At 37.9% G+C, this 21,505-nt stretch overlaps 2 protein-coding genes across 3 annotated transcripts; one reads left to right on the plus strand and one right to left on the minus strand.

Moving 5' to 3' along the window:
* Nucleotides 1-95: 95 nt before the first annotated feature.
* LOC127455790 (UDP-GlcNAc:betaGal beta-1,3-N-acetylglucosaminyltransferase 9-like) lies at nucleotides 96-4,890 on the plus strand. Its single transcript, XM_051723923.1, has 2 exons — nucleotides 96-460; nucleotides 2,839-4,890. The coding sequence occupies exon 2, from the start codon at nucleotides 2,914-2,916 to the stop codon at nucleotides 4,273-4,275; it is 1,362 nt and encodes a 453-aa protein (XP_051579883.1). The 5' UTR covers nucleotides 96-460; nucleotides 2,839-2,913; the 3' UTR covers nucleotides 4,276-4,890.
* Nucleotides 4,891-5,024: 134 nt separating this feature from the next.
* On the minus strand, nucleotides 5,025-20,458 carry LOC127455791 (phagosome assembly factor 1-like). 2 transcript variants are annotated; one of them, XM_051723926.1, is made up of 16 exons: nucleotides 19,480-20,458; nucleotides 18,867-18,949; nucleotides 18,388-18,471; nucleotides 18,244-18,287; nucleotides 17,290-17,369; nucleotides 17,089-17,183; nucleotides 15,700-15,764; nucleotides 15,286-15,398; nucleotides 13,057-13,190; nucleotides 12,822-12,905; nucleotides 12,567-12,649; nucleotides 12,264-12,307; nucleotides 12,064-12,113; nucleotides 11,827-11,885; nucleotides 9,687-9,759; nucleotides 5,025-9,107 (listed from the first exon to the last, which is right to left on the minus strand). In XM_051723926.1, exons 1-16 carry the CDS (start codon nucleotides 19,541-19,543, stop codon nucleotides 9,018-9,020), a joined length of 1,245 nt encoding a protein of 414 aa, XP_051579886.1. In that variant the 5' UTR covers nucleotides 19,544-20,458; the 3' UTR covers nucleotides 5,025-9,017. The 2 variants fall into 2 exon arrangements, with proteins under 2 accessions (XP_051579886.1, XP_051579885.1); XM_051723925.1 differs by having other exon boundaries at nucleotides 15,700-15,797.
* Nucleotides 20,459-21,505: the final 1,047 nt, after the last annotated feature.

The raw sequence follows: 21,505 nt of genomic DNA on the forward strand, positions 1-21,505 counted from the left end.
ATTATTACATAAAATGTGTCAGTTTTCATGCCTCCCTATGATGGTGAACATTGCACATTACTGCAGCTTGCTTTTCTTACATTATGAGCTTTCATAAACGAGAATAGCAAGAGTCAGTGAGCACATGTGATGCATTAGTACAGCACTTAAAATTCTCCAGTTGCTGCGCTGGCATCTGGCACGCGACTCATCTGCCGAGCTGCTCTATGGTGTCACGTGACACAATGGAAAAAAAGTGTCCTTTAAAATTTGCATATAAAAAATCTCTAGCGCTTGCAACAGATGTCCAGTTAAACGGAACAGAAACGCCATGCATTCAGCAACGTAGCGCCTTTGACCGAGTCTGCGAGGTTTGGAAAAGTTTTTCCAGACATGCACACAGAACTCTGAGGGTACAGCAGCTCTACTATTGGAAGCAGATGTTTGGATCTGGCTTCAGCGGTATCATGTCTTCAGCTGGGTAAGTCTTGTAGATGTGTATTTGATGGAGACAGCTAGAAATTATTTAAAGACAGTTTGGAATCAGCAAACTTTGTAAACGACAACCTACAGGAGGAGGTTGGCTGGACATCAGATGTACAGTAGCCCTGACAAACATGTGAATGAATGCAATCGAAAAATAAAAGTATATGCACTTTTTTATGTTACATGTCCCTGTTGGCTCTAGGGTTTAAGGTATAATTTGCAAATGGACGTGTCTGCACAGGGCAGGGTCTAGTGACATTTTAAAAGGTAAATGTCGACAGTGCTATTAAGTGTACAACATGCAGCAGGAACAGCATGTACCAGTGTTAGCACTTTTTGGTGACATCTTTCAAAAAACATTAATAATTTTACACCAAGCTTGACTCCTAATCTTTTACTTTAAAAAGTATTCAAGATATTGTATTAAGTATTATTTTTTTGTGTTATACTGTTTTATTGGCTCCATTTAAAATCTTTACTGGCAGGGGAAAAGCAACCTTTCTCATTACCTGTATTTGGAAAGAAAGAATGGATAATATACAGTATTAAGTTTCAACAGGTGCAGATGTTTGTACAGTTTTTCACTTTTAAATGCAAGAGATTTTTCAGTTCATAGGTTTACTCTAAATCTTAAATGGGGATACTGTCGGATATTGTTTGTGTATCATATTTCACAGAAGTATGCAGTCCTGACTGTTCGTGGAGCATAACTTTGGTCAAGTAATACCCTGTGTCTCTCGTTCTTTGATGACATCCAAGAAGATGTAGGGGTGTAACCCCGGTGTCCTGGCCAAATTCCCCCCATTGGCCCTTCTCAATCATGGCCTCCTAATTATCCCCATCCATTAATTTGCTCTATAACTCTACTCTCTCCTCTCCACCAATAGCTGGTGTGTGGTGAGCGTACTGGCGCACTATGGCTGCCGTCGCATTATCCAGCTGGATGCTGCATACTGGTGGTGGTTGAGGAGAGTTCCCTGTTCACTGTGTAAAGCACTTTGAGTGTAGTGTCAGAAAAAGGTGCTACATAAATGTAACATTCATTCATTCATTCATTCAAGATGACTGCATTAAGTAGCATGTGTGCTGCCTTTCACATACCTTTCACAATTGGAAATTGATTTCAATGTTCCATCAAGCCTATAACAGCAAGTATAATTATGTTTTAAAAGGCAAAGTCTTGAAAATAAATGTTTGGGCTTTTCACACTTGAAATTGTAGACACAAGTGTAACAGGTATGCATGTGTATTTTACATACACATGTATTTCTCATATGTAGAATTACACAAAATCACAATAATTTCCTGTTTAACTCCACCCCTTCCCTTTCGGCATTGTGTTTGAGTGGGATAGAAATATAGAAAGTGCGAACTCCATTTTTAAAGACTGGTTGTATTTGTTTCATCAGGGAATAAGTCACAAGTCGACCCAACCACAGATGTCCATTGGCTATCCAATTCCATCAAAAACACAACGCAGACTATGCCAGTTACAAAGGGTCATTTTTAACCCTGGGTTAATTTAATGCTGGGTTTAAGTAAAACTTGGCCATGATTCACACTGTTGATTCTTTACCCTGAATTAGTAATTCACGCTAGCTGCAGTTCCACTGTCGGTCCAGTGCGTGCCAAGGCTATCAACTGGTTGGCCACGGGCCTTGAGCCATGAAACCAAAATCGATCTGCATCCCTACCATCGGGCCAATAGCCCTGCAGCATTGCCCTAAAATGCACCCTTAATATGCCACCCTGTTGCCAAAGTTACACGCCTCCCCCATTTCACAAGCAAGAGGGAAGCTCAAGCTGAGGTATCAGACTCTGGAGACTAGCTAGCCCTCAAAATAAACATGGTGGAGACTGAAACTGCCGTTTGTTTGCTTTTTTTGGTCTTTGCTTGGTTGAAAGTTAGACCTGACTCAGTGAAACTCTGCCTTTGACGTTAACCCTGCTTCAATCCCCAGATGGCCTTGTTTGGCCCAAGGGTAATGGGCAGGCCAAAAGCGCTTGGCCGTTGGCCCCAAGGAAGCCCCGGAAGTGACGGTGGGAATGCAACTGGCCCTGGCATGCACTGGCACGCCCTTATTTAGCCCGATAGTGGAAACGCAGCTACTGTATACCTTTGGCCCTGCAGTTTGGGCAGTGCTGACCCTGCTCTGGAGCAAGGGTTCATAAAACCAGTGTTAAAAGTGGTGCTAACCTCCCAAAGTATGAAACTGTTTAACCCATGTTTAAGCATAGTGTGAAAAGTGTATTTTATTCTTGGGAGCAAAAGTATAACAAATATTACACAACTGATTATGATGACAACTTAAAAATTGCTTTAGTTTTGGCAAGTGATTTTTATCTAATTAATTTCATACTTTTTCTTTAAAGAAACCCTAATGGCTGTGAGGAAATCCAAATAACTGCTGGGTTGGGAAAAGACAAACTAGTGAAACCAGTGACAGCATGAGGAGGATCTATATAAAGGGAGATGTACTTTGCTCCCTGATTCTATTTGTTCTGTTCTGTCTGCTGTTGTATGCCCACCAAAGACTGATGCCGACATGGGGGACTTTGCACATTGAACAGGGGTCCACCAGCTCCAGAACCCTGCTTGGAGGAGCATCAATGGGACAACGAACTAGGCCTGTCCCTTCTAAACCTCAAATTGTACCCCCATGCAAGTCTGAGGTTCAGATTAAGCCTAAGGTCCAAGGACAATTAAATTCAAAATCTGAGAGTAAATCTAAAACACGGACTAAAGCAAAGTCTAAATTAAAGCAAAAGGATGAATCTCACCAGCCCTCAACAACATCCAGTTTGCTACCTACACATGCTTCATTTGACTTTGAGGATTACCTTCGAAAGAAAGACCAGCGAGACTTCAAGCTACTAATTGATCAACCAGTGAAATGTTCTGGACCAGAAGGTGCTCCCTACATGCTGATTGCCATAAAATCAGTCGCAATGGACTTTGACAAACGACAAGTGGTTAGACGCACCTGGGGACGAGAGGGTGAATTCCAAAAAGGAGTTAATGTCAGGAGAGTTTTTCTTCTTGGCGTGCCCCAGAATCAAACAGCGCTCCCACTGTGGGACAAGTTGTTGGCTTATGAGAGCCAAACTTATCATGACATCCTCCTGTGGGACTTTAAAGACACTTTCTTTAACCTGACACTAAAAGAAATTCACTTCCTAAAATGGGTCAATGTTAGTTGCTCAAAAGCAAAGTTCATATTTAAGGGTGACGCAGATGTGTACGTGAACATTGATAACATCCTTGAGATGCTTGAGGGTGAAGACATTGATAAGGATCTTTTCATTGGAGACATCATTGTCCATGCCAAACCAATTCGCAGACGCAACAGTAAATACTTTATTCCTGAGTTTATTTATGGCCAGGGGATCTACCCATCCTATGCAGGTGGAGGGGGCTTTGTCATGTCAGGACATACTGCATTGAGGCTGCACCTTGCCTGCAAAGAGGTGGAACTTTTCCCCATTGATGATGTCTTTCTGGGAATGTGTCTCCTGAGGATTGGCCTTCAGTTGACTCGCCATGAGGGCTTCCGCACCTTTGGGATTGTGAGACCCTCCCCTGCACCCCACCTCCAGGTCTTTGACCCCTGCTTCTACAGAGAACTGATGGTGGTTCACAGTTTGACAGTCCCACAGATCTGGCTCATGTGGAACCTCCTGCATGATCCTAACCTTCACTGTCATAGCAGTCAGGGTCGCATGAGTTTTCCCTTTGAGTGGAGAAGCAAGGTCCCCAAGACAGTTAAGACCAGGCAAAAGGGGAGCTTGGTAACCAAGATTATGGAATGAAAGTGTTTGTGGAACTTGAATCCTTCAAGTCAAAATTACTCTATTATGGAAAAAAAAAAAAAAAAAAATGAAAAAAGAATAGAATAGACCTAAACAAAAAACAAAAGTATTTTAGGCAGTTTAAAATCCCAAATGGGAAATTTAAATCACATTTGCAAATATCATGAGTTGAAAAGGCTATGCATAAGCTCCCACAAAATAAATTCATGATAACACTTCTGCTTCTTTAGATGGTTCTATAATATCCAAGCCTTTCTAGATTCATAATTTATTGGCTCTATCATTCAGCTATCCACTATTGTTTTCAAATGGGATTACTCTAGACTTTGGCTGAAAGATCAAGTAAAGGTCTTGTTATAGGCACAGGAAGCCCAAAGGAACTGACCTCATTCTACTTTTATAACACATTTTGAATGCACAAAACGAATATTTTGTTAAATAATGTTATTATGCATTCAAAGGTATTAAGTTATACATTGCCAAACATATTTTCAACTGTAAATGTCCTTTATTACAGAGTTAGACAAGTGGAGCTACTCATCAAACAGAGGACACCTTTTCTTTTGGTTGATAAATGTGCTGAATTGTTTTGGATGATCTGCTGTCTTTTGTATTTAGATTGATCTGAATTTCAGAAAATGACTCTGCTTTACTTCTGAATGTATCCTGCTGTGAATATGAATGTACTACTAAGCTTTGACCTTGACTTAAAAAGAGAATACAAAAAAAGATGATACAAAAGACATCTCTTCTTTCGCCAATATTTATTACATCCATTCATTAAATATTTTTGTTTAACACACTGTAACAAAATTAGCAGTTTAATTTTTTTATATATATAATGCTTTCAGTAGATTCAATGAGGACCAAACTAAAAATCCAATGGTCACAGCATTTTTGCACAATTTTTTGAGCTTTTAACGAACAGACAGTATAGCAGACCATTCCAATCTATAATCCATTGGCGCAATGGTTATTGCTTTTAAAACAAAACAAAAAGAATGAAAGAAAGAAAGAAACAATGAAAACAAATGACTGATAAAGTTGATCTTCTGCTTACATGTTCCTTAATCAACAGAAGTAAAAATATCTGAGATACAAAACACGACGTTGCAATAAATTGTAGATACACACTTTTTTAATTGAGGATAAGTCCCATTTCCAGAAATGGGTTAAATGTACTGAATCCACAAAAAAAAAAAAAAAAAAAAAAAATCACTTTGGAGGATGGGGGAAAACAGAATGATACAATACATAGCATTAATATGCGCATTACACTGTATGGAGGTTGTCCATTTCTAATTATAATCCCCAGGACAATCAATCATTCATTCCGATGCAAAAATAGAAGGAAGTTTGAAGATGAAACAATACAGCCAAAACCCATTTGATGAAAATTAAGCATTCACTTGCTCCTGGCATTAAGAAAAGAACCACCTGAGATTGGGCAGGCAATCAGCCCATCAGACTAAACCCCTACAGTAACATTCTCCAAATGACACTAAATCAGTGGTTGTTTTGCTCCTTATTAACAATGAGCAATTCCTTAATTGAGGCTCCAATTGTGCATCAAGAATAGATCCTCAGCCCTAAAGAGTTAAAATTTGTGTTATTTTCTTCTTTTAAGATCTAACTATATTTACTTCACTTTAAAAGTCTTTAAAATTGAAATTCGCAGAGATTTAACAAAGTGCAAGTTCTCTAGAAACACCACAACCACCATGTGAAGCTCAAATCATGGAGGGCCAACTGCATGTTCGATAGCACAATATTTGAATCTTTAAAACCCAAATCTCCTTTAATGATCAATAAAAAAACATAGCCACTAAGCATGACTTCATTGACTGCCATAATAAAACAGCTCATTAGTAAATTTTGTACTTAAAGAGATAGTTCACCCAAAAATTAACTTACCCTCATGCCATCCCAGATGTGTATGACTTTCTTTCTTTTGCTGAACACAAAGATTTTTAGAACAATAACTCAGCTCTGTAGATTCAAGTGAATTGTGGCAAGAATTCTGAAGGTCCAAAAAGGCAGCGAAAAAGTAATCCATACTCCAGTGGTTAAATCCATGTCTTCAGAAGCGATATGATGGGTATGTGTAAGAAAGTCATATGGAGTCGAATGGATTACTTTTATGCTGCCTTTATGTGCCTTTTGGACCTTCAAAGTTCTGATCACCATTCACTTGTATTGTATGGTCCACTAGGGCTGAAATATTCCTCTAAAAACCTTCGTTTGTGTTCAGCAGAAGAAAGTCACACATCTGGGATTGCATGAGGGTGAGAGAATTTTCATTTTTGTGTGAGCTAAACCTTTAAAAGCGCAGTTAAATAATCTGTTAAATTAAGATTTACTGATGATCATTTAAATACATTTGAACATCCAGTAAACTAGCCCTTCATGACAAGAGTTCAAGACCCAACCTTGAGTTTGTTTTCTTGATAATGTCTTTAATATTTAGGTTACATTTTTTAAACAACAGGACTATGACTGTCTATCACTTTAGCCTTACATGCTCAGACATACACAAAGCAGTTCAAACAATTTCATTAACAGAGAAAAGTCAAGACAGGCTCGGTGGGAGATGAGGCACAATGTTAAGAGAATTTTCCTTTTTAAATCACCAACAGCCAAGGGTAAAATATAATAAACCATCATCAACAGCTTTCCAGCGCAGGTTATGGGAAAAGTAAATGCAACAGAAAGCTAAATGCCCAAATTAGACTGCACCGCACACTGTAGAAGCCTGAAAGGATGTTGCAATGACACCAAAGGAGTGAGTGTAGATTGACATCTATGGGTGGCTATGCTGCCACTGTACACATTACCAGCACCTTTGATGTTTGTTAAAAACACAAAAGCAAGGCAGCATAGCAATGAACTGTAGCTATTAGAGGTGAACTCTACAAACCATCTATTGAACTTGACGCTGTAGTCATCTCAATTTAATAACAAGTCCTGATCCTCTCCTAATAGCGGCCAAACATAGGCTGCTCCATCCAGATCAACAGTGTAGGGATGCTGATATGGTGTCCCTCAAGGGCACTCAAAAGAAACCCCAAAAACTCTGTCTTGGAGGAAATACCATTTAAATCTGTCCCACACCAATATCACTGAAGATAATCATGATCATGTTTGCAGTGTAGGGAGTTCCAGACATAAGCTGATCCAATATTGTACCGTTAGCTTTAACCAATGAGACCAAATAAATGCACACTATTTACAGATCTGTACAGACATGGGCACACCAGCAGAGTGTTGCAGAAATCATCATGTCTACTTGCTACAGAAACACCGCCACCAAACTCCGTTGAGTAGAAAGGAAGAGAGATGGCTCCAAATCAAAAAAGCAGAACAGTATCAATTTTCAAACGCAAGAATCGATCAATAAATTGAAGGCTAAAACTAATAAGGGTTCAAATCAAAAGGGAATGTTCTTATGCTGTGGTATGGTGAGATATTTAAAATGACAAGAGAATTATTGTTTCTTCTTTGGCTAACGTTTTGGCAATCAAACGACAGAAACCAAATTCTGAAGTTAAGAATTTAAGATACTGAATAAGGTAAGAGATAAACTTCATGTCTGTCTACCATGGACAAAAGAAAATGCAGAGGAGGATGCTAATGGACGTGACGCCATGAGATCCAGAGGGGAAGGAGAAATAAAAGGATGGATGGCTTTTCTCTCCAGTCAGGAGTGCTACTTTCAGAGCTCTGATATCCAGATTGCACGTTGTCAGTCCCTCCCCCACTCTTACCTCTCTCTCTGAGACTCAATTAAAATGTTCCTCAGTGACAGGAGACAATTATCAAGTAAATTAGGTGTATTTTAGTGCAAATGTTAAAAACTAATGCGCACATGTTTCTTTGAAACAAAAGCCTATTTAAAATAAAACAATAATACCAACTCAAAGATAAGCAGATGTTTTGCACTGTATAGCATTGAAATGGGAGGTAATCTGTGCTGCTGACTTGGTATGAAATGGCATGAAATTATAAATGTTTATGAGCGTAAGTCTGTGTGTATGTGTGAGCCTGCTCGTGTGCCAAGAGAATATGTTCATAGCAATGAATCCACCAGCGCGCTTTCACACTGTGCTAGCTTGTGCTTGTAATCTTACATAGATCAAATGCATACAAAACACACCCGCCACTCAATTTATGCAATCAATGTCCATATCTGACTTTGTTCTGAGTGCATCCTCGGCGTCTTTTAGAAAACAAATGAAGTTGAATGGATGTGTGTTTTGTTAAAGTGTTTAGTGTGCAGAGGCCAAATGTATGCCCTTTGGTGCATCTGGTATGGAAAATTTCAAAGGTTAGACCAAAAATTGCTTCTTTGATATTAAAATGAATGCACAGGCAACATCTGACTATGTATGAACAAACAAATGTGCATATGTGTGTATGTGTGGAAATGTATCGCTGTGCATCCACAAATACAATAACTATGCAGACACTGACAAATGTCTGAGTTAAAGCTTTGGGGGCAGAGCCAGGGTTGCATGGTAGTCAGGGATAATTATCAGGCTTTGGGCTGCCTCCATGCCCTTGTTAATGAGACTGAACTGGGGCCTCTATCATCGTGTGGGAGGACGAGTTGAGGGAAAGCCTGAGAAACTCCCAGCATGTTTTTCTTTAGCTTGGGTGATGGCAGCAGTGAGTGAAAGCACACTATACTGGTCAGTTCAGAGGCTCTGCAGGGCTGGACGGGCACCGTGGGCATGGCGGCTTCCTCAGTGGGCACTTGGCTCGGCACGGGCCAGGCTACTGGGACGAGGTGCTCCGTAGAGAGTCACAGAAGCTATGTAATTATTCTGCATGACCTGTAACCATAGCAACAACAGGGTGGTGAGATGCATCCAGTAGTTAATTAAAACTGAAGTGTGTAACTTTTTCTGTATTAAAATACGTTTTCCTTTCCCAGCTTAATATGCAGAGCAACTATAAGCAAGCCATTCATAGGTACATTTTTGAAAACTGTAAACACTGTGTCTCCGTGGCACTATGAAAATTCCTCTGTTGTTTTTGGAGTGACCCATCTCATGAGACATAACAACATTGACTCAACATATGGCATGAGTTGGGGGCAGGACTATCTGATTGTTTGATCAATTGAAGATGGGGGGCATTTTTAGAAAGCTGTTTTGAAAACAATATTTTATTTAAGCAATTCCGTATGGTGGCGCTAATGGCACAGAAATTACATACTTCAGCTTTAAGTGCATAGTTGTGTTTGAGCAAATTACATTCTTACTGGCACGGCTGCAGCTGCTTTGTGAATACCAAATTTTGCCACTGGAGATATTTTTTTATTTACATTTTAATAAAATAGTACCCCTTAATACATGCTGACCAAGTAAAACAAACACACACAGATGGACGCAGCTGGAGAGGTCACATACCTCAAATATCATCCTCTGTAGTCCAAAACAAAACGTGGAACCAAAGGGGTTGGTGTTGTTCGCAGATGATGACCTGGAGTGTAGAACACAATTAATCACTTAATCAAATGCATTAAAACAGGGTTTTATACAAAGAAAGGCCTGTCCCTGTTGAAATAAACATCTTAAACCAGCCTAATCTGGTTTGCTTGTCTTAAAATGGTTTAAGCTGGTCTCTCAGCCTAGCCAAGCTGTTCTTCAGCTGGTCTGAGCCTGGCCAGTTGAAAAGTTCCCAAAACTCCTCTAAACTTCAAACAGACTAGCCAGAGACCAGCTTAGACCAGTAAACAATATTAGCCTGGTTTAAACAGGGGTGTCTAGCTGAATTCTTTAATATTGCTCTTATTTAAAGCAAAGTGTTTTGCTCTTATTTGGTTTAACCATTTGCATATTAGTGAGTACAGTATGGTGGCCAAGGGTTGCACAACATAACCAAATAAGCAAAGCAAATAAAAGCTGAAAACACAATGAAAATAAGCAACAACACAACAGAAAAATCACAACACAATGGAAATAAGCCACAACACAACGAAATTAACCCAAAAAACAACGGAAAAGTCACAGCACAACGAAAATAAGCTACAATTAGGCATGTCATAAAATATCTATATCTCTGTGAGGAGGAGGAGGGCAGTGCCGGTTCGTGAGTCCGCACAGCCAGCTCCCAATCGGGATAATCAGCCGAGGAGAGGGATAAGACCAAGCCGTATGTGGCAGTTCAGGAGAGAGAGAGCCACATGCAGCTGCCGTGTGTGTTTATGTTTGTGTCTTTTAAGTTTTCATTAAACATTATTTTGATTGTTCAGCCGGTTCCCGCCTCCTCCTTGCCCATCCTAACCCTGTTACAATCACGATTATTGATCGACATGTTATTTTATCAATATATTTTTGTGGAATTGATATACACTATTAACATTATCCGATATTTAAATTAAAAGCTTAATTTGCATGCTTTCCAATTTACTCAGTTGGGCTTCTGTTTAATGTGTGGCGTAATAGCTTTGGGAGACCACAAGGGGGTGATATAACATTTACTGAAGCAGGTCGCAAGGCACAGGTATCACAACACAGGAGGTGTATTTTAGAGCTCCTTGCAAAGGACGTATACACACACAAGTTACGAAGGTTTTTGTACTCCTTCAAGAATTACCAAAGTGACATTGATGAGTTTGCAGGTTAGTGTATAAAACTGGTTTAACTGCACAAATTGAATGATTATAAATGATTATGCAGCTTCTCTGTATGTAGCTTTGAAGGTTTCATTGAAGCTGTCAAACCACAAAAGACATATTTGTAACTAAAAATACATTAGGTAGGCTATATGAAAGATGCATATACACAATATACCCACCAGAAATGGCAAGAGTAACTAATCTTTGTCCTTTGATAACGATCTGGGTCTAATTTAATGGAAAACTAACCAAGTTGTACTCCATGGTACTGAAGATTTTTGAGCAGCCTCCAACTTCAGTAACATTTGCTTGAAATCATACCGGGCAATAATGCGAAAATTACGTCACGGTACCTGCAGCTATTCTTGCATAACGGCAGCTCTTATAAGGTGTCCTGCTACTGCAAAAATGGGCTGTATGCAGGCTGTAGCCCCCGCTGGGATGGCGGTTCCCCAGTCAACGCTTCACAAGGGGAACTCTTCTAGTGACATGCAATGGGACGAGCAGCTCTCTGCATCTTCCGAGCAGCCTCATGATCTCTCGTGCATTGAGTCAGACTGCAACATGACTTAAAATACAGTGCTTAAAACATATTTATTTTATGTTAATTTCGCTGTGCTGTGGCTTAATTTCGTTGTGTTGTGGCTTATTTCCGTAGTGTTTTCAGCTTTTATTTGCTTTACTAATATGGTTGTGTTGTGCATTTCTCGGCCACCGTAGTACCCTCATTACACACTCATACTAGATTCTCAGCATTGATATAAGGCATTAAATAAAATCAAAGTTTACCTTTGAAATAATCAACCAAAAATGTAATTAACTTTTTTTTTTTTTTTACACTTTAAATAAATTAGCTCTCATTCTTTCTTTATCTGCTACTCCATCTCTCCATGGTCAGGAGACCAAATCTCTCCCTGTATGGCTCTTACCTGTGAAGCACAACTGGTTTTTCCATGGGGTGTCCTAGCAACTCTTGAATCTGATCCCACTGAGTATAAAAGCATTAAATTTAACAGTAGGATGCAACACTTAAAATACATGGTATAGTCACGATACATGTTATATTGCATATTTATAACAGAGCATAACACTATTCTAATAACTTTTTTTCCATAAAGCATGTGTAGGCTATAAAAAATTTGTTACAGCATAGCCCATGTACTCACTTTGCTGTAGGTGGAAAGGATGCAGTCCTCACTCTGAGCATCTGCTCCATCTGAAACAGAATACATATACAGAAAACAGAACAAAGAAGATTACTTCAGTTATAACTGCCTAGTAATGCAAATAGAAAAGAAAATCGACCACAATGATAGAAGAGACAGTAACAATTTAGTCCAGAGCGAGTGATATAGACAACACTGACCTTTTTTAATGATAAGTGGAATCTTGAAATCACATCGATGATATCTGAGATGGGAAAAAGGAGCAGTTATTTTGCTGTTCGTTCATGTTAGTTATAGGATACTGAAACCACATATTTCTAAATACTCTAAGCATAAAGAAATGAAAATTAATTTTAAATCAATATGCCCAGGCTGCTGTGCACCACCATCTAGAATAACCTTCCCAACATAGCAATGACTAGTGGAAAGAGTAATTTAACCACATATTTACATTGCTACAATACATAAAACAGCACAGGGGAGCCAACAGAAATGACACTCACATGTTGAAGTTGTAATGGCCTGGGAAATTGGTGTGAAGGACAAATTTTTTCATCAGGTGGGTTGTAGAGTCAAACAGTATGTCCTGAAAGAGAAAGAGGAAAAAGAGAACTGACAATATATATATATATATATTCACAGTTAATTGGATTTATTGATAGTGCTATGGTTCCATACTAAAAATACAAACTAACAGGAATGTCATAAAGCAATTACAAATTATGCAAGTAATGTAGTAAGTTATGGTTGATACTCACCACTCCCAGAGTATAATAGTTAAAGAAGTAGTCATTACATTTGGACGGGACTTGTTTGTGAGGGGAGGGTGAATGGATCTTCATCTGAGTCATAGAAAACAAGGAAAACATATTTTATGAATGATTTTGAGTAAATGTGGAGACTGAGGGAAAATTTTGTTTATGATTGAGAATTTGCTCTTGAGAATAATGTGCCTTATTTCATGTATATACAGTAGAGGGGGGTTCTCATTACCTTGTCCTCTGACTTGTAGAAGATCTTATGTGGAGAACCAAGAGCACTCAAAACATCTTGACAAGAGTCTCCAAAGTAGATATTTCTCTCAAGTGCCCGTACTTTCGCATCAGCCAACACTCCCAGGCCACATCCTGAGACAGTACAAAAACACACACTGTGAAAAAGCTGTTTTCAAAATTATGGATTTTTTTATTGTGAAATAAACACTGAATCACTATTTTGAGGAGTGAGTGAAGGCAATACTGATGTAATCACACAGCAGTGGAAATTAGACAGAGAAGTTTATGACTTCAACTTGTATGAGTTTGCTAGCTCTGTGACTACTACATTGATACAATAAACTTCTGTTGTTTATGATTGTTTGTCATTTTCATATGTATGTTCATAATCCCTCACTATCAAACAAAAATCAACAAATATTTGTTTCATAAGCATACATTAATTTTGCTTGTCTGCTAAGCACTGCTTAACTTTGGCACCAACATGCCATGACATGCCTTTAAAGACCCAAGCATACCAAAACATGTCCGTACTTGTCAGGAAACTGTGTTACCCTAATCAAAACGAGACCCCACTGTTTATCTCATCTGTGACTTTGTGACCACATTGTAATTCATGAATAACTATATACTGTACTATATACTATACAATACTGATATATAGTACATAAAGGATAATGTATTCAGCCGGTCATTAACACAAAATAAACCTAGATAGGGTGACAAGGAATCCTGAGGGGGTTTATTTTGTGATAATGACCATCTGGATGTACATTATCTCACTTAGGCCATAAATAAGTAAATGGACATTAAAGAGGTCATGTCATGAGGAATACAATTTTCCTTGATATTTTGACATATAAGAGGTCATTCTACTATAAATACATACTGTAAATTTCAGAAAAGCATTGGTTGAAACCACGCTGCAAAAACGCCTCATTCTCTACTTCCGTGACTTCCCCAAGTCATTTGGGGGCCCATTAATTCATGACCACCTCTACAGTGAAAAACATTAACGCCTACTTTACATCTTCACATTCTTGGCCCCGCCCATTGGTGCTTCAGTTCATAAACTGAGAGAGAGAGCAGGACAAACAGGCCTAGCGTGGCCTAACTATTCCTGAACACCGAAGGGGACCCATCTGGACAGTTTTAAATTATTTTTTAAACAAACATGCACTACACAGACGTCTTTGACCACTGTCATGTATCTGGCGCTGCTTTTAAAGGACACAGTGTCATGTTACATGTTACAACTTTGAAGAGGAGAAGTCATTTTCTGTCATTCAGCTGCTCTGGGACTTGTTGTTTTGAGCATAAACGCATCACGGATGTGTTCTTTCGCTCATCTGCTCTATTTTTAATTGCTGATGTATGTAAACATGCACTAGATGGATGTCTTTGACTGTTTTGATGCATTTTCAGCGATGTGATCCTGTAGGTTTGTGCGTCTATTCACCGTGCTTTGGACTATGTATGTGCGTTTTTTTCCGGCTCATATCTGCGTGGATTTTTTGTTTTTTCGGTTCATACCAGCGTTGATTGCTTGTGAACCAGTCATAATACAATTCAAGCTTTGCAAAGGAACTGTTATTGAAGGATGGGGCAGTTTAAAACACTTGGACCCAATCAAAAACTTTAGTAAAGCATTTCATTTATGAATATTTCAAATGTCATGACTATTTGATAGTTTATGGTGCTAAGTGTTAACAGTTGTACTTGAGATGAACAGTTAAATATATTCGGATGCAATGTGTTGGATGTGCGTTATGTGTAAACCCTGAAATTTTGTTTTATAATATTGTAGACCTTGTTAATTCTTTTCCAACCAAGTTTCAAATATGGCTGTATTTGAGGGGCAGCATGATGTTAGCCAATCATAACATGGTAATATATGGTGACAGCAAGAGCAGAGGTCTAAAACAGGTTCATGTTTAACCTCAAAAGCACACAACTACAGTATTTCTTACAGGAATCTAAAAAAATCTCATACATCTGTAAACCATGCATTATATGCATTTTATGAGTGCTTGACACTCTCTGTACTGAGTTGTTACTCTCTGTCACTTGAGGTGACCATATTTTGAGCATCTTATTGCTGCTTTGGAGTAAACATTTTAAAAGGTTTGCATTGTTAAATAGAATCTTTAGTCACATGCATATAAAAGAACATATCAGAAGTATTTCTTCTTATATTAGTGTAATGGTTGTGGTCTGCCTGTAATACCTGCAGTTAGGAGACGAAGTTTGAGACCCAATGGTCCCGCCCCATCCCTCAAAACCTCCACACACTCAGCATACACATTACCAAGGAAACAGGCCAGAGGCATCACCGGAGCCCTGAAAAGTAACATTTAATTTACAATGATTGCTGCCTGAGCGAATGCATCAAATGCAACTCTAAATAATCTAAGTAAGATGCCCAAGGTTTCAGACTAAGACAGATTAATGCTACCCTCAGGCAACATAAGCAATACAAATAGACATAATTAGACAATGACTTTAAACTTTAGGCTTTGTAAATAAACAAATGTGTGCTCAATAGTCATATACCGTTGTAAACATACATTAGTGGTGACATGGCATTTTCGCACTTACAAACACCAACACACACCTGTCCAAACACATGCCCAGCACTTACTTGGTTTCTTGAAGGTTGTTTCCGGAGTAAATGTACATCCGTTTGACAGTGGCCCCATGAGGAATCTGCAGGGAGGCCAAGCCATGGGCAAAGTTAGGCTGTCAAGGTAAAATAACTAGGAGTAGAATGAGGTGTCTGTTCAGATGTCTCTTACAATTCCAGCAGATTCATGCATGGAAAGATTTGCCACTAAAGATTTAACAATAACTTATTTTCAAAGCAATATTGGTTTTACAACATTTCAAAATCAATCTAGGAACAAAACCATACATTGGTAACATTTGTTTACAGTAATTAATATTTTTGTATGTTTTAACCAGCCTACAAGGCTTTAAAGTAATAGTTCAACCAAAAATGAAAATTCTCTCATTATTTATTCACCCTCATGCCATCCCAGATGTGTTACTTTCTTTCTTCTGCTAAACACAAACAATTTTTTTTTTAAAGAATATCACAACTCTGTAGGTCCATCCAATGCAAGTGAATGGTGACCAATATTTTGAAGCTCCAAAATGCATATAAAGGCAGTGTAAAAGTAATCCATAAGTGGTTAAATCCATACAATAAGAAGCAACATGATAGGTTTGGGTAAGAAAAAGATAAATATTTAAGTGTTTTTTGCTATAAAATCTCCTCCCTGCCCAGTAGGTGGTGATATGCACAAATAAGGGGAATTGCCAAAAGCAAAAGAAGAATATTAAAATATTTATGTTTTTCTCAATCACACCTATCATATCACTTCTAAAGATTTGGATTTAACCACTAGAATCTTATGGATTACTTTTATGCTGCCTTTATGTGCTTTTGGACTTTCAAATTTTTGGTCACCATTTACTTGCCTTGTGAGGGCCTACAGACCCGAGATCATTTTCTAAAAATCGTTGTTGGTGTTCTGCAGAAGAAAGAAATTCTTATACATCTGGGATCGCATGAGGGTGAGTAAAATATAAGAGAATTTTCATTTTTGAGTGAACTATCCCTTTAGAGGTGTATTTAGTATTTTTTCCTTATTGAAAGTTTTAAACCTAAGGAAACAAATAATCCTTTAAAAATTATGTTTAAAATGATATACACTCACATGAAATTAAGTCATATCAATGGCCGGAATTACATTTACATGGAGTGGGTCGGAATTTGAGATTATGACATGTCGAATACTACTCACCTTCATCTTTTAACAGACACTTTCACTTGCAGAAAAAAATGAATCATGGGTGACAAATGCGCCTGTAAAGGGCATTTCTAAAACAATATAAATCCAGTATGCTCTGAATCTGAAGTTATAAAGCAATCAGATCTTCTTTTCAGCTATTTCTATTACTTGTTGGGTCTAACTTACACTATGCAAGCATGAGAATCCATTAGCATGGGAAGGAGGCATAGTCTCACCTCATACTTAGGAGCTTCACTCCAGGAGTCCAGCTGGAAGGAGAAAGAAAGACCACGGAAGTTCAGGTGAAAAAGCTGCTCGGCAGCATTGTATACTGGGCACAGAGAAAGAGAGAGAGAGCATGAAACCACATTAAATACACATACAAAAAAAGTCTACATATGTTTTTACATATAACTGACACTGATGATGCAGCTTACCTCCCGGATGAGTAGCACCAAAGGACTGATCAATCTGCTCAATAGTAGGTGCTATTGCCTGAGAGTTAAAATGTACTCCACTGCAATGCACAGAGATAATGGGTTATTATGCATTTCTGATGCATATCGTTAACACTGAAATGTTTAATGCACAAAGGATATATAGAAAATACACAATATCATTGCAAAGCAAGGTCATTTGTGAAATACCTGTCAGTAGGAAAAGCTTTTTATTAAGTAATTATTAAAGGGGTAGTTCACCCAAAAATGAAAATTCTCTCATTTACTCAAGGACTTTAATATTGATCTGTTTCTCACTCACATCTATCATACTGCTTCTGAAGACATGGATTTAACTGCTGGAGTCATGTGGATTACTCTAATTCTGTCTTTATGTGCTTCTTGGACCTTCAAAGTTCTGCCCGCCATTCACTTGCATTGTATGGACCTACAGAGCTGAAATATTCTTCTAAAAATCTTCATTTATGATCAGCAGAAGATAAAAGTCACATCTGGGATGGGATGAGGGTGAGTAAATGATGAGAGAATTTTCATTTTTTGGTGAAAAAATAAAAGGTAAATTGTCGATAATTATTCATTTTAGAAAAATTATTAAGGACCCCAAGTTGATTCTTTACAAAGACATTCTATGGTGGTACCATGGTACAGTGGTGGTATCAGATGGTAATACCATGGTATTTTGATTCAGTAATACTGGCTAAATAAATAAAATATTCCTAAACAATGGTATTTATATAGCACTCCAAGCTATTTCAAAGAATACCATGATAATACAAAAATAAATTGGGATTCCCATTTTTTTGTTAGTGCTGACACATTTCAGCAACTTTTAATTCATGTTAATGTCAACAACATCCAGAACAGCAGGCTTTACTCTAAGTATCATCTACAGACACTTCTACACCAATTGTGGTAAACTATAAGATCACTTACCAGTATTTCAATTTCACTTTGCTCAAATCGTACACTTCAATTACCTGCAGAAACAACACTGACTCAATGGAGATATATCTGCAGAGTGATGTAACAGAAATGTATCATACGTAACAAGCATTCTAAACTAAAATCACCTCCCACCTTCAGTCTCTGATTGCAGGCGTCAAACAGCAGTTTAATTCCATCCTGAGTCAAGTTGAGAATGAGGTCGTTGCAGAGTGGCATCTGTTTGGGGAAGGGAAACAGGTCAGATCCAGATAAATCCACATGAAACCATAGAGATATCTTTAGTCAGTTGGTAACACTTTACAAGAAGTTTCCATTTGTTAACATTAGTTAAAATCATTAGATAACATGAACTAACAATGAACAAGACTTTCACAGCATTTATTAACCTTGGTTAATGTTCATTTCAACATATAGTAACACATTTTTAAAATCGAAAGTTGTATATGTTAACATTAGTTAATGCACTATATGAACTAACAATAAACAATTGTATTTTCATTACCTAACATAAACCAAGATTAATAAATGCTGTACAAAATATATAGTTCATTGTTAGTTCATGATACCTAATGCATTAACTAAATTAGACGGTATTCATGTCAGACCCTTACTTGTTCGCTGTAGAGCACCTGGACATTTTTGATGATTCGGCAGTGTTTCTGTAATATAGAAATGGCCTGGGCCAATGGCATCCCTGTAATCAAATAGGTCAAACATATAGACAGTTAGCCCTGTTTTTCAGTTCACATTTACATGTTGACAAATAAGGAGTGGCGTAAAAACAACATAAGGGTTAAGCTAGTCAGTGCCAGCGGTAGTTCTGCAGTAACTGCTGTGGAAATAACATGTTTATATGATAATTACAAGGCACAAAACACATGAACATGTAGGCTATACAAGAAAATGACTTGTCATTATTTATTATAACAAAATACAAATTAAAATAATAGGATAGTATGTTTAATATTCCAGTGGCATCTCCAGTGATAAAAAATAAATAAATACAAATAAAAGCTGAAGGGACAAATTATTGATCTATTTCAGGTCAGCTGAACAAGTCAAACAACTTGTGATGGAATTGTAAAAACCTATTGGCAACATGAACTGACTTTGATGTCAAATTTGTGGCTCAATTTCTAAAGGACCTGAGAACATCCTGTCATCAGAGTACAAAGAGTGACATGGTTACTTTAGCCACTGAACTTATCACACACAAACACTCACCTAATGTGAATTCCCATTGTTCATTTCCCAAAGATCGCTCAGGAACGACCTCCAGATCCAGCATTGGCGGGGAGAAATTGGGAATATCAACGAGGATCTCTGACCGCGCCAGATCTGGATCGTCCGCCTCGAAGAATCTTGAACAATCCACCGTTAAATCAACAAACCTGCCTCAATGTAGTCCGACTTCAGCAAAGTGGGATTCTTAAAAAGCCCACACCGTTTGAGTGACACGCGACGCTGGTGACGTCAGATATGTCAAAACACAAGTGATGCGCTCCAGCTATCTAGCCATTCCACTGTCACCATGCTTATAAATAACAATATAAAATGACGAATACACACAAACACACTTTAGGTCAATATGACAAAGCTTAAATAAATCACAGGTAAACAGAACACTGATGTCAGGTTACAGACTACTGCTATTTTACAAACTCCCACAAGTATTTATTTATTACAGATATTTAAACCTCATGCAATCCATACACATACGTCAAGCCAAGAAGCTATTTTTCACCTGCTAACGTTTAAAAAATAAAAAGCTAATACTTTTATCAGACCTGTAACTTACTGCTGAATTACATAAGACACATAAGCTACCGTTTATTCCAACCAACGAAGAATATGTCTAGTCCTATCATTTACACCGCATGCATCGCGAGCGATTTATGCCAAATTCAAGGCGAGACGAGCCAATGCACACATATCAGACTACCACTGACTCGCACGAGCCTCGCCTGACGTTGTTTTCTTTCTTTGCGATGATTCAACTGCAGGTAAGCAAATCAGCAGTTGTGATCTTCATCTGTTCATAACAGCGCGGATTTCTCCGGGTTCCTCCGTTTCGTTCGTCGCAGATGACGCTCGGTTTCATGAAGCTGTGTTTTCCGGTGTCTTCAAGATGATACGCTTGCTTAAGATGATAAAGAAAAAGCCCCCTCCGTACCAACAGCAACTTCCATCCAAAACAGCAGCATCAGCTGATAATTCAACTTCCTATGCGAACCAGATAGCACTTCCGGAATATTACTTTCAAAATAAAAGTCTCAGACCGAGCGCAAACCATGAACAGAAAATGCTGCTAAATATGAATTTAATTATACTGTTCATTAAAGCTGCTAGTTTAAGACCTGTGAGGAGTCTTTATCTCAAAATAGAGACTCTGATGTACTTGTATTCTTGTTGTTGTGCACTTCTCTCTCTGTCCCGGTTAGATCAAGTTTGTTTTATTCTTTCAAAAGAGAAGTGCAGGGAATAGCCTTCATCTTTCAAAAGAACAATAGATTGTTGAGTTTGAGGAGAAATATGTTTCTTTTTGGTTATTTTTAAAACTGATATTTGACTTGCGAGTCTAAAGTAACTTTACTGTAAAGTAACTAAAAAAAATGCAATACCTCAGATGGAAAAAAGACACTATATTGCGATTTCCACACTATATTAAGTTGCACACCCATTTTAACCGTTCTAACAAAAGAAATGTTACTTTAGTACTAAATTAACATATTACATGATTTCTTAAGGATTATGTGACACATTACTTTCTCAGTGGACTGGAATAATGGCAGCTGAAAATGGGGCTTTGCCATCATAGATAAAAATGGAATTTTATTATAAATAAAAACATAACATTTATTTCAGATTATAGAGATTATATCTCTGTAATATATAACCACATTACTCTTGAGAAATGAACATTCTTGGTAGAAACTGAACATTCTGAACACATTTGTTTCTTATTTTCTTTTTGTTCTTAAAAAAATAATAGCCAAATCTACTGGATATTTCTTTTCATTTTAATGAATGGGCATTTGCTGTCAGCCACGTAACCACGCCCCCAGCATTGCGCGCGCGCGCGCGCGTGTGTGTCAGAATCAGAATCAGAATGAGCTTTATTGCCAAGTATGCTTACACACACAAGGAATTTGTCTTGGTGACAGAAGCTTCCAGTGCACAAACAATACAACATCAAGACAGAGATAATAAAAAATAGAATAAAAATATAAAAACGAATAGAAAATATAGG

This window comes from Myxocyprinus asiaticus, chromosome 18, assembly GCF_019703515.2.
Source record: "Myxocyprinus asiaticus isolate MX2 ecotype Aquarium Trade chromosome 18, UBuf_Myxa_2, whole genome shotgun sequence".
NCBI classification, from domain to species: Eukaryota; Metazoa; Chordata; class Actinopteri; order Cypriniformes; family Catostomidae; genus Myxocyprinus; species Myxocyprinus asiaticus.